This window comes from Dermacentor silvarum, unplaced genomic scaffold (genome assembly GCF_013339745.2).
Source record: "Dermacentor silvarum isolate Dsil-2018 unplaced genomic scaffold, BIME_Dsil_1.4 Seq513, whole genome shotgun sequence".
NCBI classification, from domain to species: Eukaryota; Metazoa; Arthropoda; class Arachnida; order Ixodida; family Ixodidae; genus Dermacentor; species Dermacentor silvarum.
The window spans coordinates 21,945-40,001 of NW_023606356.1; the positions used below are offsets into that span (position 1 = coordinate 21,945).

Sequence of the window (18,057 nt, forward strand, 5' to 3'; positions counted from 1 at the left end):
ACAGTCTCGTTTTCTTTTCTTCCCGCTATTCATTTGTGGCACGGTAGGGGGTACCTCCGCTCCTCATCCCGACATATCGTAGGTCCCAGCCATAGGGCCCTTTTTAACTGAGTGACGTCACGTGGCGTACAGCGACCGCTCGCTCTCGTAGGCCCGCTGCCTCTTTCAACTGAGCGCGTTACAGTAAAACCGCGTGGCAGACGCAGCAGCTCCTTGCCGATACAAAAGGCGGCTCCTTGCCGATACAGTCTGCACTCACCGAGTACCTCAAGAATGTAGTCCAAGGAGGCGCGTCCCACCACGTTCACCGCTTCGCAGGTGTAGATGCCAGCACTCGAGGGGAGTGCCGGTTGGAGTGTCAGTAGGCGGCCTCCCTGCAAGCCGATCATCACAGCTTGGACACGAAGCGGTACACATGCCCACCGCTCTGTTATTCAAACGGAACAAAAGTAAGCGCTAAAGTGGATAGCCTATGAGAACTTCGGCACACCGCGACGCCTTGTACAAATGAACAGAGTCGAGCGAGCAGCTTTGCCCTCCCAAAGAGGAGTAAAAGAAAAAAACAAAAACGCCAGAGGAAGTTTGAAATAGCTATTTCAAATGTACACTAGTAGACTGGTTCAGGTCAGGGCAACGCCTCCTTAGGTGCTTCGTCCTGTTTTGCCGATTGCTTCAGCGATCTCGTCACCCACACCCACTGTCTTATTCCTCTGGCATCTATGACCGGTGGGTGAAGGCTTTCCTTTTCAGTGAGTACCCTATTACGGTAGGGTATCGAGGGCCCAGGCAATTTGTTAATGCTTACGCAGGTGTTCTGAAGCATTACCCGCTTATACAAAGTGGCCCAGCTAACGTTAGCGAAGCTGTTAAAAACTGGTACAATGTACGATTATGAGACCTTCGATATTATGTCATCATTACTCTACACGCACCAGATTAATTAATATGTACTGATTAATTGGCTAATTAGATGAGATTGCTTCCGCATTTTTAATTGTTAAAATAAAGGCGTGACTTCCGACAGAAAAGCTGTTATGGTGTCCTAAAACATTTATTCAGTCCCAAGTAGATGAACGTGGTGATATTTTATTCCATCTCGTTGCAGGCCGTGAAGCCAACCCTCCGAAAAGACGTTTTAGGGGCGAAGCACCTTAGGGCCGAGCCTTGCCCCACCCCCCCCCCCTCGTCGTCGTCGTCGTCGTCCGTAGCTCTGGTTTGCATGGAGTCCGCTAGGGACGCTGCGGTGCACAAAGCCGTTCGTTCCCGACGCGCGCTCTTTCTCCCTTCAGCGATGGATGATAACGGTGGCTTGTGATAACGGTGCGCCCGCTATGGATGAAAAGGCGATAGTGGTGGCTCAACGGCAAGCGGAGTCGAGGGATCGCAAAGCTGCTGCAGCACGGCGACGCAGACAACAAGCGGACCCCGAGTCTAGGGCGCAGGAAGCTGCAGCAAAACGGCAACGTCGGCAAGCGGACCCGGAGCTGAGGGCTCGTGAAGCTGCAGCAGCACGGCAACGCCGGCGTGAGGACCCGGAGCTGAGGGCTCGCAAAGTTGCAGCAGTTCGGCAACGCCGGCAAGCGGACCCGGAGCTGAGGGCTCGCGAAGCTAGCGCTTGAACCGAGCATCGGCGACACCAACCTCAGGTAGACAACGCTTCCGGCGTTTTGCCGCCGCTTCCCGCGCTCTCGCCCCCTCTGGGTCCGCTTGCCGGCGTCGCCGTGCTGCTGCACTGATCACAAGGCAGTCTTAATGAAGAGAAAACGAAGTCTGCACATCAATACCATCTACGACCAACAAAACAACATTGTATGTACTTACACATGTGTTGTCACTCATTTGCATGTTCGATTGGGCAATGTACGGGCGATTCACGGTTACCCGAATGATCCCCCCGTGCTTCGCCTACTCATCATCATTAACTTCGTGGATATGCGGTGCTTTTTTACTACTACTGCTGCTGCTACTACTACTACTGCTGCTACTACTACTACTTCTACTACTACTACTACTACTATTCGGTCACCACGCAGCAACCAACCGCGCGTGTGATGCCTTCGACTGAAGACCTTTGAGTGCACTGTGAATAAAAAACAATCTGGCAAAAGACATGTGCGATCACTGCCCAAGTATGACAATAGCCGAAACGCGTCATGCATGAGGCGTGTATAGTCGTGAGAAATATGAGCGGCAACACCACATTTGCGTTTTAGAAACAATTACACGCGATGTGTGAATTCGAATATTTCATTTTAACATGCAGCAGGAAAATCTCCCTCTAACACATAGCGGCAATGAGTGCTTTTGTGCTTGGAATGTGTGTTTTGCAACTATAGCGTTTTGAAGGCAACATCTTGGTTCCCTTTCATATTGCTCCAGGGGTACTGCCGCCCGGCTCCTCTCTCGCGTTTTTCTCTGGACACGCTGCGCTTTCTGGTGGCACCGCCGTGAACCCCGTGCATACCCAGTGGCACATCCGAAGTGACCCGCATTGGCGTCAAAGAGGTTCGCTCAAGAACGGCCCATACCCCCCCCCCCCCAACGTGAACGGCCCACATTTTACACTGCACTATCTTCGTGATCGGGCCAAATTATTGGTAGGATAGGTGGATAGCTATATAGCCGGAAGGAAGACTGATTTGACAATGCCAAGCATGCTATTCGCGGGTCTATCTCCATGTTTGCAGCAAAAGAACGGAAGGCAACGATACATTATGCAAGAGAGCGTATTAGTAAGGTTTCCGGATAGCAAAACTCATGAAATATGTCATTCCTTCGCGGCCTGGAGGCATAATTTATACTAGATTGAAGTGACAGCTACGTACAAGACACACAAATTATCGACCGAGCGCTTTGGCAAGGAGGGGAATTGGGGATTTTGAGTACCGTGAACTCCAGTAGGCGGGTGCATCCACCAGTAGCAGAAACACGAAGTCGAGAGAGTGCTTCGGTGTTCATTGCATTCCGACCCTACGATATACACTTTCACAGCCGCGGGTATAGTTCAGTCAATGCTAGAGAAAGTGTGCGCACAAAAATTGAGTCTAGTATAACGTAGGCTTGTTAGCCTGAGCTCGTAATTTGCCACCGTAGTGTCTTGCTCCGCACAAGGATTAAGGAAGTATCAAATAGAGGTTGCATGCATTTGTACCTGTATGGTGGTGTCACTTCCCAGCTTTTGAGCATGTTTTCTTTTCAGTGGAAACACTTGAGTCGTTCAGCATTTCTATGTCAGCGAACCAACGCGCGTACAATGGAGTGTATTCTCGAACGGTCGCTTTCGGCTCTATCACTTTCAGTGTGCGCTTATTGGCTGGTTAAGCAAAACCGAATGAACTGATTGGCTGGTTGAGCACTCCGTCAAGCGAAGGCGATAGTATCGCCGAAAGTGATCGTCTGTGAATGTGTCCCCAGGGGCGCTATAACGTAAAATGATTCCAAGCAGTTTTGATTCCAATTTCTGCAATGACCCTCCACGATTTGTCAAAACATTTTCGGGCCACTCCCAACTTCGCCTGTCTGTCATGCTACGTCAAGAAAACCGCGATAGCTCCCCATCTGATGTAACGTGTACACACTTATTTTGCATAATTAAACCACACAAAATAAAAATAAGCATTCCTGATTCGACGGCTTTTCACCATTAGCCCTCTGCTATTGGTACAATGTTTTCTGGTTACGCCCACTTCGCCTGTCTGTCACGCGACCTCACAAAACCGCGAAAACTCACCACGTCAAAGTGACGTGTACGCGAAAAAAATTCATTATATGCATAACAAAACTGAAAATTTTCTGAATAGCCACAGACTGCCCCGCTCCGAAAGGAATAGAAGATGGCTACCCGCCGATCGCTCAGGCCCTCGCTACTCGCACCTGCCGGTGAGCATGATTTATTTGCGCATGATAAAACTTTTTGCGTGGCAGTAAAACGTTATCGAGCCCTTTCGGCATGCATACGACATCGCTCTGCCAACTCTTACTTGGTGAGGATCCGTTCTAGCGGCATTTTTATCCTTTCGTTGCACGCTGCCGCGATTTTCGAGCAGCCACCGCAAGCTAAGTAAGGCGAAGTGAACCGATCGGAGAAGCCGGCACCACCCTCTTCATGCAGTTAACTATTTTCACTGTGCTGGCTCGGTGCCATCGAAACCTTCTCCATTTGATCGTGCTCCTCGACTCTTGTCAGCCAATTAGATAAGAAAAACCGCTGAGTGTAGACAATGTTATTGGTTTTGAAAGCGAACAAAGGTGACCTCCTATAAACGAGGAGAGTGTTTGATTGGGTTGTTCAGACAACGCTGTGGGTCACCGCCCGATGCTTGCGTCGGTGCTTACGTAAATTTGACGTCATGAGTTAGGAATCAAAACAGTCTGGAATCATTTTACGTTATAGCGCCCCAGGAATGCGATTCTTCTGTATTTTCTTTATCAGTGCGCCTGCTTATCTTGGACCACATCGCCACCTCGTGTTCTTGTCCAGAACTCAGTATCGTGTGCGGTGCAACTTGTTCTCGGTTTTGAAAGTTTGAAAGTTTGTCTAATATAAATAAGGTATGCAATTGCAAAGTACTCACGTTAGGGACCCAACATATTTGTTAAAGGCTCCCTGCATCTAAGTTCCAGTGTGCTCAGGATTTTAAGAGGACTTAAGCTAACTCCGCTCTGAAATTTGCGAAACGAAAGTTTCTTCTCATCTTAGCATATTTATATATAAATATTACTATTATATACATAGGAGTAGCTGGCCCTGACCACCATAGGTAACTAAATAACCTTCGTGTACTTTCATTAAAAAAAACTATAATGTCCTCAGCTACAGAAAGCTCGTTTCGTTGTCGGATGATTGCAATTTCAATGTGCATAGCTTCGATTGCCAAAATAGGAGGAGGAACGAATGCATAAAGCGAGGAGGAAGGAATGAATAAAGTGAAAGAGAGCATCAGTACGCGCCTTTCACCACTCACTGTCAACAAACGCTAGATGGGCGCGTACAAACGGCATGTGACGTGACACCTTCCGCGCACGCAGTCTGAATTTACAGCTTGCTCTATGCAACATTCCGCATACTGCGTATACGCGTATAGAGTATGGAGAAAGCTTCATACTGTATAATGCCGCGGCACGAAAGAAGCCGCTTCGAACGAAACCGTGCCATAATTTCCCGCGTCGGTCAGCAGTACATGTGTAGGTAAAAGTCGGCAATGCGGAGTAGTCAGAAGTAGATGCTACTATACGAAGAACTCCTGCCATTTCCAGAACGAGAGGGACCCTGCCTGGAAGAAGAGCAGCTTCGGGTCGGACTCCAGCAGGGGCACCCCGTCATGGAACCAGCTCAGTTCCGGTGCCGGAGACCCGGATGCTGGGCAAGCCAGCGTCACTGGCTGGTGCAGCCACGCCGTCTGGTGCCGGTCTTGGCTTGACGTGTCGATGGAAGGCCGCTCTGCACGAACCGAGGGTCATAGTCATTTATTAGTATTTATTATTACGGCGTGTTCATATAGCATAATTTCCGGATCGAATCAAATTGAATGCGAATATTCGACAAAAGCAACCACTGAATATCGACTACATTCTCATTTCTAAAGCAACATGAAATGTTATGGTTGCGCGGAGTGCATTTATTGAAAAAAGAACATTAGGCTTATATATACACTGACACATGCATGTTGTGCCGATCACGATTGGTCGTTCGGATAACTGACGTGCTTGTAGATCATAAAGTACTGCTTCCTGTTATCTGGAGCACGATGGCATTTGCAGTAATGAGACAAGGTGGTATAAAGGTTATGAAAAGAGATAAGGTGCCTCAGAAGGGCTGGCCAACGTTTCGATAGGAGGACAGATCTTCGTCAGAGGCGGCCTCGTCATCCTCGGCAGGTTAGTTTTAACAGGTTCGTAGAGTGACGTCACGTGCGGTTGTGGTCGGTGGCGGCTGGTTGTAAAGGAAGAGACTGAAAAGAAAACGAGTGCTCAAGCGACAGCGCTCACTTTCTCGCCCTTCTAGGCACCTTATCCCTGTTCATAACCTTTATACCACAATGTGCTACTGCATCTGGCAGCCCCCTTCTTGATTTTGGAGTCATGAAACAAGATAACAGCATGTTTCCAAATGCACATACAGTGTGTTCGCAGAAGGAAAGAAGTGTGATACGCCAGCACCGAATATTCTTTTGCCATGATGTGTACATGCTGAGAGCAGCCAAATAATAAATCAGAACAAGAATGCGTATACAGGCTGCTTAAAAATGAGCCATTATTAATGACTGAGTGAAAATTATTAAGCAAAACTTCACCAGCCCATGCGTTCGCTCAGCAACTGGTGCGTAACAACCGCAGCTCCCCTTCAGCATAATCATTCGCAACATTGATCGCTCTGTCTTCTTTAAGTGTTTGTATACGTTACATTGTACATTCAAAAGAAATGTATAATCGGTAACTTCGATTAGGGAATACTCGAATCGAAAAAGGATCGAATAGCAGAGGCTATTCGATAGATATTAGAAATTTGGAATATTCGCACATCTTATATATTATACAGTCGAACCCGAATATATCGAAGCTGAAGGGGATCACAAAAAAGTTCGATATATAGGTAATTCGATATATAAAGTAATAGGCCCTGAGGCAAACGGCGATTTACCGATTGGTGCGTCCGAGGGCGCCGCTAAATTACTGCACCCAACTCGGAAAAACAAAGCCAAGCACACTTTATTTATCTGCAAAACAATTGCTCGATCACTTTCAACTTCATTGCAGAGTCCCAAGTTGATTCTTTTCCTTACACTTGCAGCGGCCATCGCTTGCGGAAAATGAACTCGCGAATAGGCACTCCACCCACACGACGACGCCACGAAAATCGGAAGGAAGGAATTACTTTTTTTATTTATTAATACTGTCAACCCCCATAGAGGGTCATAACAGAGAGGACAATACAATTACATACATGACATATGGACAATGTCAGTGTGCGCAAAGTTTCTTAACACTTGTCAATTCACAGTGAATAAGATGTTCACTTGAATACTGTTCAGCACACTTATGTGATTTATCAAAATACGTACAATGAACATCAAGTCGCACATATCACTTGGCACTTCAAACTAAATTGTTAACTGTTGGCGTTCGAGGTGGCACGCGGGCTAGACGAACACCTCGACGGTGCTCAAATGACTGCACATTATCTTCTCCAACTCCAGGTGCCAGAAGACTTCAAAGTGCACAAAGAAGTGCACTATGAGGTCTTCTGCGTGGCGCCGCGTTGGATATATCTATTATGCTGGTGAACGGGCATTCTATATGCGCGTGCACCAGCCCCATACATTTGCGTGGGATTTTCAAGGGGATTCGATACACACAATAATTCGTTATTAGTGTGTTCGCTATATCCGGGTTAGACTGTAGTACAAATCAGCTTGCAGACACCGTCAAATCACTCATTGTACCACATGCTTTGCTTTGCAATCAATGCGACACAAAACGGCTCGTTCAGCAGACTCTATCGTGAGAAGCACTTCATTTGCAAAAGGCGCTGTTGATCATCGGCGTTGCTCAAAAACACTACGAATTTAATGCAGGTTTGGCGAATAATACCTTGATAGGGCGCACAAATTACATTTTGAAGCGCTAACATTGAGCAAAATTATGCAGCTGAAATGTGCACGCAAATGGAGAAGCGACAAACGTCTGCATGCATTCGCGCGTTCGGTGCACGTCAGAACCACAAAGTAGAGCACTGCACGGGCCAATTTTTGCGGCCCGGGCCCGGCCCGGGCCCGTTTTCACATTGGGCGGCCCGCCCGAGCCCGATCAAAACTTTTATGGCGAGACCCGGGCCCGGCCCGGGCCCGGAAATAATCTACGTTACCCGCCCGGCCCGGCCCGCCACCCCTTTACCTTAAGCCCGAGCCCGGCCCGAGCCCGACCCGAAACCGGCCCGAACCCGGCCCGAGACCGAAAAATACATGTTTTTCAGAGTTGAGAAGCCCGAGAAGATCTCGCAGAAAGCCCGAGCCCGGCCCGGGCCCGCGTCAAAAAACCCGAGCCCGGCCCGGGCCCGAGTCAAAAAGCAGACGCCGTGCCCGAGCCCGGCCCGAGCCCGTGAAAAAACTCCTCTACCCGGCCCGGCCCGGCCCACGGGCCGGGCCGGGCCCGGGCTTTCGGGTAAGCCCGAGCCCGTGCAGTGCTCTACCACAAAGACGGTGGCAACAGAAAAATGATCTTGGTGGGACAGTGGACCAAAATTGCTAGGCGTGTTTTTGCTGTTTTTTCCTGGCAAGTTTGGAGGACGGACGGCAAAGCGGGGAAACCACAATTTACGCTTACAGCGACTGCTGGCCGTTTAGACTTACCTTGCACTTCCACTTCGAAAGCCCTGGCCGCCGAGCCCACATTGTTCGTACCGATGCACACGTACTTTCCTCCGTCTGAAAGCTTTCGAGATAAAGTGTAAGTTATGAAAATATGAAATTGGAATATTAATTCAACAGCCTCCGTGCCCTCTGTTGTCGCTTCGTCAGCAACGTGCACACTCCTTCCCTGTACCACACGTGACGCTGCTGTCTAGGCTGGTGGTTGTGGCCTATTATTCTAAAAACAGTGTATATATTGCATTTATATACAACAGCATATACACAACGATTCACGGAGTTCAACCTAATAACGCAACGCTGGGGCCGTGAGAGATACCGTATAGCGGAGGATCCCCGGATTATTTTTTGAGCGTCTGAGGTTCTGTAACTTGCAGTTAAGTCTAAGCACCCGTGTATTTTCAGTGCGCTTAGACTAGAAAACGATTCAGTTAGAAAACTATTTAGTGTACCTTAATCCCTTTTGAACCATGGACATTTTCAATTCTGAGGCAACTGCTCCATCGATTTCTGCCTACAGAACTTACCTTTCTACGCTGAGAGTAACCAATGAAGCGATTTAGCGTTGCCTTACACATCAGGTCAATAAATAGGTTGAATCATGTGACTTTCGAACTCCATTCAAACTCTGTCTCTGAAGTTAGATGCGCTATCAATAGAAATACCATTGGGAAGCCTGTGTATACAGTTAGTCATGGTTGTTTGCTTATTTTTCTAGCCGATGCAATGACGGTTTCAGCCTTGCATTTACGATACCTGGTGTTTCATCTCAATAGGACCAAACTGAAAGCACTAAATAGAACCAAACCTTATAGAAATGATACCAACGGCATATTGTTAGTAGTCATCTTGATTTACTCAGACTGTTTTTTTTTTTTTTGAAGTGCGGGTAGTTAGTTAATCAGTTATGTTTCATTAAACAATATCTTATAGATTCGTTTCATTGCGTAAGTCGCTCTTTAGAAGTTCCAGAGCGTGCTCATAAACACACAGTGAAGTGTTGCCATGTCGTTTTTCTGCGATCTCTCAAAGAAGCCCAGTAAATATAAAACCATGACGTCATTGCGCGCTTACCCGTCTTGACTGCAGCACTCTTAATCGTGGTAATAAGATATGAGGGCCGTATAAAAATAAAAAATAATAAAATCAGTGCCATTCCACACTGTGAATGTGTATGACCAGCGAAGCTGTGTATGTGGTGATTGACCGTTGCTCCGGTGAAACATTCCAAGTTTGCGGGATCTGGGCCACATGGACGGTTTACATTTCTTTTCGCCTCGGGGTCCCGGCGGGCAGCACACTTATGGCACGTTCACACCGAAAGCGGAGCGTCTAAGCGGCCAAGCGGGTTTTCAACGCGGCGTGTTGAAAACCCGGGTTTTCAACGCGTTTTCAGGCGGCTTGCCTGGTTGCCCGCGCCGCCGAGGAGGCGGAGCATCAAGCGCTTTCGCGGGGGACGTGTCGCCATCTCGTGGCGCCGGTCGTCCGCCCGCGCGCAGATCCACGGCCGGGCTCGACTGGCGCGCGCGCTCGTTTCTTACGGCCTTCTCACCCGTCGGGGAAACAATGGGAGAGTTTCTCAGCACGTTTCGCCACCCGTCGGCGGTAGGGGCGCTGCGACCCTGACCCTGCTCCGCGTACATGCGCTTGCCTTCGCGCTCGCACGATCGTTTTCCCGCGCATTTTATTCGGTGCTCTGTCAGTTTCGTTCAATATGAAGTAATTTGTGGGCTCCGCGCCCAAAAGGACACTAATAAAGTTCTTCATCCATCCATCCTGAAGACGGTCGTACAGCCTTTAGTACGCGCGGCCACAGCCAAGACTTGGCGCCGTTCATTGCACATCCGTATATAACTGCTGTGTGATGATGTACTGCTGTCTTCCGTATTGCAAGTCCCGTTCCGGAAAAACACCCGGTGTTTCTTTGCACCAGTTCCCAAGCAATGAGTTTCTAGCCCGAGTTTCTAGCGCTTTTGGACAAGATATTTGGACAAGATAGCATCAACTAATAAAGGGGAATTATAAGATGGACATAGCAAAGATCGTAGCCTTCTCCTCCGGATGCGCTACTCGGCAAATACATAATTTCACTATAACTCCTTTTTCCTCACGCAGCAACTCTTTTAAGTATTCTTTTTTTCCGCGCACAGTAGTGGACTGGAACCAGCTAAAAAATGACGTCGTCTCTGCGCCAACATTAACTTCTTTTTCATCATGTTTAAAGTGACATTTTTTTGTTTGTGCCATGTTTGCAGTGACAATGTTTTACTTCTTTAGAGTAACGTTGCGTGTGCCCAACCTGTACGCTTTGTATTTATTCAAATAACAGTTTTCTTTATTAACGTGTGCATTTTCTGTACATACCAAACCAATGTATTCGTTATGCTTGTACCACCCTGCTAAAATCACCGCATGGTGATTGCAGTATTTATAAAATAAATATAAATAAATAATAGCGTTTTTTATTTCGATAAAACCTCCACACACCTACCACGCAGGAATGTACTAGAAGTTCTTGAAAGAGGAGTGCAGCCCTATTTACAACGCGCTCCCATCTTGAGCTGCCCTGAAGGTGTTGACGACAGTCATGCGATACGATCCGCAAATCGAGAAGTTTCTGAGAATACTCCTTGTAAATCAGTCAAACCAACTGACTGAAGAAAACGACAATCCCTATGTACACAAGTCACCAAGGAAACACTTTAGATTGTAATTGTGAATTAAGACTCATTTGTGAGCTATTGTGCCCGCAAGTTTTCGCCTGAAAGTATGGCAACCATTGTAAGTGCATACGAGCAATAAATATTTATTTTCATTCCTAAAAATGCATTTGATGGCGCAGAGCTATTCTCCCGGCGCATGCAGCCCCAGTGAATTTAAAGAAGCTCGATGTATTAATACAGTTACACTGCATCCAATTACAAGAAGCCTAGATGAACCATTTACGAGTCCTCTACAATTAGGCGACTTCTTCTTGAATGCACGGTGAGGTAAGAAGCGCGCCGGACCCAATCTTCCACCGTTGCGCGCGCTGCACAGATCGGCTGGGAGCAGCTGAGCAAGAGGGTGGGGTCGCAGCGCCCCCCTCCAAGCAGCGGCGATAGGCATGAACTAGCCCCGATGCGAAGGCCGTAAGAAGCGAGCGCGCGCGCCAGTCGAGCCCGGCCGTGGCAGATCTCGCGCCGAGATACACCAGCGCCACCGTCGTCTAGCTTTCTGATTGGCTGCGGCAAAGCGGGAATTCCGGCGGGGCGGAAAAAATCGGTCCGAGAGCGATCGGGCTCGCCGCCGCGTTTTACGCCTGGTATACCCGCTGGGCGAGGAGGTTTTCGACGCTTTGCGCGCACCCGCCTGCCCGCTTTGGCGGGTACGCCTTCGGTGTGAACGTGCCTTTACGCTTGGCGTCCGCGGCGTCGGAAGAGGCGTCGGAGGAGGCGTCGGAAGGAGACTACCGACGCCTCCTCGCCCATTCCCTTTTCTGTTCACGCCGTCGTTCTTGGTAGGCACGCTGTTCTTCTTTAGGCCGTACAACACGTGGTCTGCCCAATTCGCAGTCAGAGCAGAACTCAGGAAAGGAGCCAACATAGAGCATGACATCAGGAGACAGAAGGCATTAAGATTGGTAGGCACTAGTTTGGATACGCGGGATATGGTGCGAATGTATACATGGGCAACGCGGATCAAAGTGTAGTATCTGTTCTTAGCAGTTTATAATAATACATGGGTTGTATTGGAACCCAAGATATTAAACTTATTTTTGCAAGTTGGCGGTGTGCTTAAAGCCTGCTTCACCTCCACCGGGGGTCGGCCCGGCATTGCACAATCTTCGGGATCTGCATGCGGTTGTTCGTCTACGGAGTTCGATTCGCTGGAAACTAGCTATATACAGCTTCGCTGTAAACAGAAGGAAGCAAGCGGCCACAGCGTCCAGCGTACGTCTGCATCTTTGTTGTGAATACAGTAATCGGCCACGGTCCTAAATAAAAAGAGATAGGCCAGCGTTGTAAATGAATACAAACACACTTGCGGGCGTTCAACTGACATGCGGGCTTCGTTCTTTAGAAATACGATCGAGAGCACTGCAATCTGAACGCGCAAGCACGCAGTGAAGCCACTTTTTTATATTTCCCAGGCCTTCTCCAGAGCTCGCGAAACAGACTCACGTAAACGATAACTACAAGGTAACAACTTCATCGGGTGTTTCTGAGCACGCTCTAGAACTCCTCAAATGTGATTTGAAGAGTTATAAATTTTTATGCGATCAAATGACCCTTTCACCGATAAAGGTAACAACGCGCAGGTCCGTCACAGTTGGTGTCGATAATGAATAAACAGAAAATAATCGGTGAACGCGTGAGAAAATATATCGTGATTAGACAATAGCCAGTGACCTTTGCTAAGCAGCTGTTAATTTTTTTTTGAAAAAAAAAAACATTCTCGGCAATCGTTGTCCGCGAAACTGCTGCCTTGCACTTACCTCGAGTGAAGAAAGATTGAGACTTCGTCCAGACTGTAGGAGCGAGATGCCGGTCCTGAATTCGAGCGGAAGACCATCCCGAAGCCAACGGACCACTGGCTTTGGCTGGCCAGTGACATTGCAGAACAGCACCAGGTTGTCACCTTTTACGACGTTCAATTTCTCGCCGTCGTGTTCCGAAGGCCCCGTCCAGATTACGGGCCGCACTGCGGACGATCTTTTTTATTAGTGCCTACAGAAGAGTGGTGCATCGTTCTACACAAAAAGAAAATTTAGGATCAAATGATAATAACGGTCTAGGGCGCTCACCAAGTACGCTAAGAGAGAAGTTTCGGGCCACCCGGCCCACCTCATTGACCACCTCGCACGAGTACGGGCCAGCGTGCGCGGTGGTCGCATGCAGCATTCGGATTGCGTGGCCACCCCGGATGACGTCGATGCCCTCCGGGAGCAGTGCGGCTGGAGTGATCTCGGCGCCAGCCTTAGACCAGGTCACCACGGGAGCCGGATTTCCGGTCGCTGAGCAGTCCAACGTTGCCGGCTCCCCCTCAAGCAGCTCCCAGGAAACACGGTCGCCGACCTTCAGCGCTGGCGGTGCTATAGACGGGAACGGAAAGGCGATTGCAAAGGCGTCTTTGAGGTACTGTTAGAATGCAGTAAATCAACCAGCCGCGGTCCGTGGACGCTTGTCTCGCAAGTGAAACATTCCTGCGGGTGTTGGACCTCTTAACAACTGCAGAGTATCTTGTTATTTAAGTCCAGGAAAATAAAGTTATTGATGTGAATGAGACATAAACTCTACCGCAAGTTATAGAAGGAACAAAAATGGTAAGATACTGCATTGACGGGGAGGAAGAGGAACTGCAACTCCCCCCCTCGCACACCCCGGTCGTGGTTAGCAGTGACAGCTGACATAGTTGAATGTCCGTCAACAATGCATTAGTCGTGTTGCTCTGGACGGTATTGAACGAAAGACGACGAGCCCACCTTGACAAGACCGTGATAAGCTATTATACAACTTATTTGTTTTCACTAGGCATGGTGTGTGCATCGCGCACCCGTGCAGCAAGTGGTGACGGTCAGCTCAAAGTACCGTGAACCTCTTAGCACATATTTCTTTCTTTTTGCGGGATGGCACGCACATCACTCGTGCCGTATGCTGAACACTCACCGAGCACGTCAACAACAAACTCCCTGGATGCCGTGCCGACCTCGTTGACGGCGTTGCAACGGTAGCGACCGGCGTCCTGCTCGCGCGCTGTCTCGATCACCAGCTCGGAGGTGCCCGGGCGCACGCGGCCATCGGCGCCCGTGATGCGCGACGCGCCCAGTAGCCAGCTTATCTCCGGGCTCGGCACCCCCGAGGCCGCGCAGCGGAGCACCGCCTGGGAGCCGCCACGGACGCGTACTACGCCTAGGGTTTCCTGGTCTTCGATCGAAGGAGGAACTGCGTGCGTGCGAAATACCGTGAATACCACTGCACAGCCAGTAAAGGAAAATATTTAAGTGCAGCTAGATTGTTGTACTTCGAATATATCTGGCTGCCAAAGAAGCCTTAAGCTACCCTACACGAATTATGATGGCCTGTCGATAAATGTGTCACGGTGGCGCTATTTTATCACAAGGCACTGAAATCGCTATTGGTGGAAAATCAAGGTCGTAGCATGATCGCTTGTGCTTTTTCCAAGAAATGTCCATATTAACAAAGCAATTTTTATTTATTGCGTGTAGGCCCGGCTCATGGGGTGATTGGATCGCTTATCAGCGCGCGCACTTCTTCAGCCGTACGAGCTCGTAAGACGCAACATAGTTTCAGTCGTAGTCTGAGTAAGAAAACCTATAAAGCACGAATGTTGAACGAAGGAATGCGTTATAATGCGATAATTATGGTTTCTTACTACGTAATTTTCGATGTCGCTACCATAATGCATGACAAAAGTGTTCCGCTTGAAAGGAATAATTGTTATACGCGTGGGCACTAGCAGGCAGCCATTGATATGAAAAGCCCATGAGGGTTCTTTCGCAAAAAGCTTCGCACCCGAACACATTCTTTTCCCTGATCTTTCTTTTCTGCGCATATGTTTATTACATCGTTAAATAACGGTCATCATTTGTTGGTGCCTTAAATTCCCTTTCGCGAGGTATTACACACAGGGGGTTACATACGCAAAGCCGGTCACTGCCAACAATGTACCGCACAAAGTATGGAATAGTATGGAAGTGACATTAATGAAGTATAACATCATAATGCAAAACACATGTAACACATAAAAATGCACAATGAGATAATAAATCTAAGATGTGTAATGGATAGTAATTACCACTTGTTTAAACGTCCACGGATTGCACACAACGACAACGAATTGCGGCAGTTCATTCCAATTTTTTGATGGCAAAGTGTAAAAAAACGTAATGATTATTATTGCGGCCACTCAAGCGCTCAACGCTTACAAGTGTCCAAATGTCGACGTGATGTTGTTCCGTGCGACAGCGTAATTATAAATTACCTTATCTTGTGAAGACGACACAATTAGGTTTTACTGCAGCCCAACGGAGGGGGGGGGGAGTTCATACAAGATTTTGGACTTGCGATATTAAAACGTGGATAAAAATTTCAGTAAGATAAATCGAGTGGCGCGATATAGACTAGCTTATAAGTCAGTTAGATACTTTTCGCATGGCGTGAAATAGCTAACGCATACTCCAACAGCGCTCGGATGAAAAGCTTCATCAGCTATGTTTTGGGTAGTTGCAGGTCGAAAGGGAAGAGCTCGTTTAAGAAAGCAGGCTCATTTGTGACAGCGCTAAGTCGCTCAATGTGCAGCACGAACACGAAGCATCCTTTGCCATGATGACGTCGAGGTAGTAAGATTTCTGAACTTGTGTCGGGGGTGCTATATTCAAATGGTCGACAACATTTTATTGCAATAGCAATTATATGGACACTCCAGGCGCATTTCTGCCGTCGCCGTGATGTTCCGTATATTCTAAAGGGGCGATAACACCGTCTCCGCGCGCCCTACGCCTTATGTGCGAATGAAAGCGTGCGAGGGGAGCCGACGATCGCGACCCAATCTAGCCCGAGCGAAAGGGAGGAAAGCAGGCAGGAAGCGGCCCGTATTCCGTCGCGCGGGAGACACCCAACGTTGCGAAGCATCGGGGGAAGGGGAGGGAGGGGGAGCAGCATTCTACTCCGGCTACTACAGCGTATGAGGCGGTTGCGCGTGGTGACGCGGCCGTATCTTGAGAGCGATCTGCGTTGGGGGTCCAGTCTGGGAGCGTTGGCGACTCGTAGCTTTGTGCAGGCTGTGTGTTCACGGCGCTCAGTTTGCGTTGAGCTGACAGACTACAGCAAGACGGTCACTACGCTCGCTGCTGCAGCCGCGTTTCCTCACGCCAGCGTTTTGACAGCGAGTGCCCGGGGTCATCGAGTGTGGTATGTTCATGTTCACAGTGCGCACTGACACCACGCTTGTTAATTTAGTTTGCAAGCGAATGTTTAGAAGTTGATACGGAAGATAATAGTACGATCCTTACTTCGTATGGCTATCTGCTAATTTGCTATCGCAATCGATGCTTCGGCTTTCAGGCGAAACTGCCACATTATCAGGAATCAACATTCAAAGGGCGGATTTTCTCAGTGCTGGTTCAATTAATGAATGTCTCAATGTTTCAATAAAAAAAGTTTTCTCGCTTCACTCCACACTGTCTTATATAAATGCCTCGAGCCTCCTAGTACTGCTTTCCGAACCTCCTGTCATAAATTTCTTCGCTTGATGTTATCATTTTGGATGCTGCAGCTGACCGAAAAAGTCGCAGTTTTGCCCGAAAGGTGAAGCATCTATTGCGACAGCAAATGAGTGGACAGCTATACGAACTAATGAGAGTAGTTTTATCAGCAGTGTAAACTTGTAAACATAGGCATACTAACTAAATTAACAAGCATGGTGTCACGCGCGCACAAGCAAACATGAACGCATCTCACTCGATGACCGCGAAAACTGGCTGTCAAAACGCTGGAGTGAGTCAGCGCAGCAGCAGCAGCGCGCGAATGGATCTTCGTGCCGGCGCTTGCATCAACGCGATCTTAGCCGCGAGAACACAAGGAGGGCGCACTCTGCCCCCGCCGCGGATGGCTTTTGAAGATACAGTGCGCGGTCGCGGCGCAGAACGCCCCCCCCCCCCCCCCCCGCCCCTGAAGTCTTCCAGGCCGGAGGGAGCGCGCGGCCGCAGTAAAGCGTGGCCCCTCACCCCGGAGACTTCCGGCGCAGCGTGAGCACGCGGCCACAGTAAGGCGCGGCCCCTCCACTTCCCTACCCTCCCTCTCAAGCATTGCGGACGACTGGAAGACTGCGCTTCCTTCCCGCTTCCCGCCCTTGTGTGCGCGAGCCGCGATTGCACGCTCGCCGTCGCATGCTTTCACTCGCACATACAGTGTATGGCGCGCGGCGACGATTTTATCGGCCGTGGACTTATACGGAACCTCACGGCGGCGACGACGATGGCGACGACGACGGCGGCAGAATTTCGCCTAGAGTGTCCATAGAATTGCTATCGCAATAAAAAGAAAGAGCTCATTTATAGGTGATTTTATCACGAAACAAAGAGAGAGAGAGAGAGAAAAGTCATAAGGGAAAGGCAGGGAGGTTAACCAGGCTGAGCCCGGTAGGCTACCCTGCACTGGGGAAAGGGGAGAAGGGATTGAAAGAGGAGAAGGAAGAGAGAAGTTCACAGTTCACACCTTGCACATTTACAGTAAAAGCGTTCATCGCTAAGTTTTGTCACAGGCAGTCATGCAGGCTTGTGCACTTCAAAAAGCGCAGCAGCGCCTTTGTAGCCCTGTACATAGAAACAAACGTGGTTGAAATGGTATAGGGAACAAGAAGGATTATAGAATCAACTCTTTTCGAAATGAGAAGGTATAAAACACATTGATGCATGCGACATTTTAAAAAAATTGGAAACATGAAAACATAAGACATAAGAGGGTCACTTTGATATTCTATATAACGAGGCTGAATAAGAGTGACAAAAAATGCAGCATATCTTCATGAATTACGCCGGCGCCGTAAACAAATTCATATGAATAGAAGCTTTCTCAGTGGTTTCAGTGGTTTCAGTGGCAACATAAATTGACAGGAACGAGGGTCGTACGACACATCACAAGGACAAGTGAGACTGCCATATAATTATTACATTGTTTTAACGTTAGTG

At 48.7% G+C, this 18,057-nt stretch overlaps 1 protein-coding gene and 1 non-coding gene across 2 annotated transcripts; one reads left to right on the forward strand and one right to left on the reverse strand.

The window, feature by feature from the left end:
• Window positions 1–259: 259 nt before the first annotated feature.
• LOC119435188 (hemicentin-1-like) lies at window positions 260–14,290 on the reverse strand (the record flags this gene model as incomplete). The annotated part of the gene is made up of 6 exons (XM_049659738.1): window positions 260–374; window positions 5,274–5,440; window positions 8,349–8,430; window positions 12,844–13,049; window positions 13,153–13,440; window positions 14,015–14,290. Coding segments are annotated over 6 exons (1,134 nt in total), but the record flags the coding sequence as incomplete, so codon positions are not given.
• LOC119435189 (U2 spliceosomal RNA) lies at window positions 12,029–12,212 on the forward strand. Its single transcript, XR_005188782.1, has one exon. It is a non-coding gene; the product is annotated as a U2 spliceosomal RNA (small nuclear RNA).
• Window positions 14,291–18,057: the final 3,767 nt, after the last annotated feature.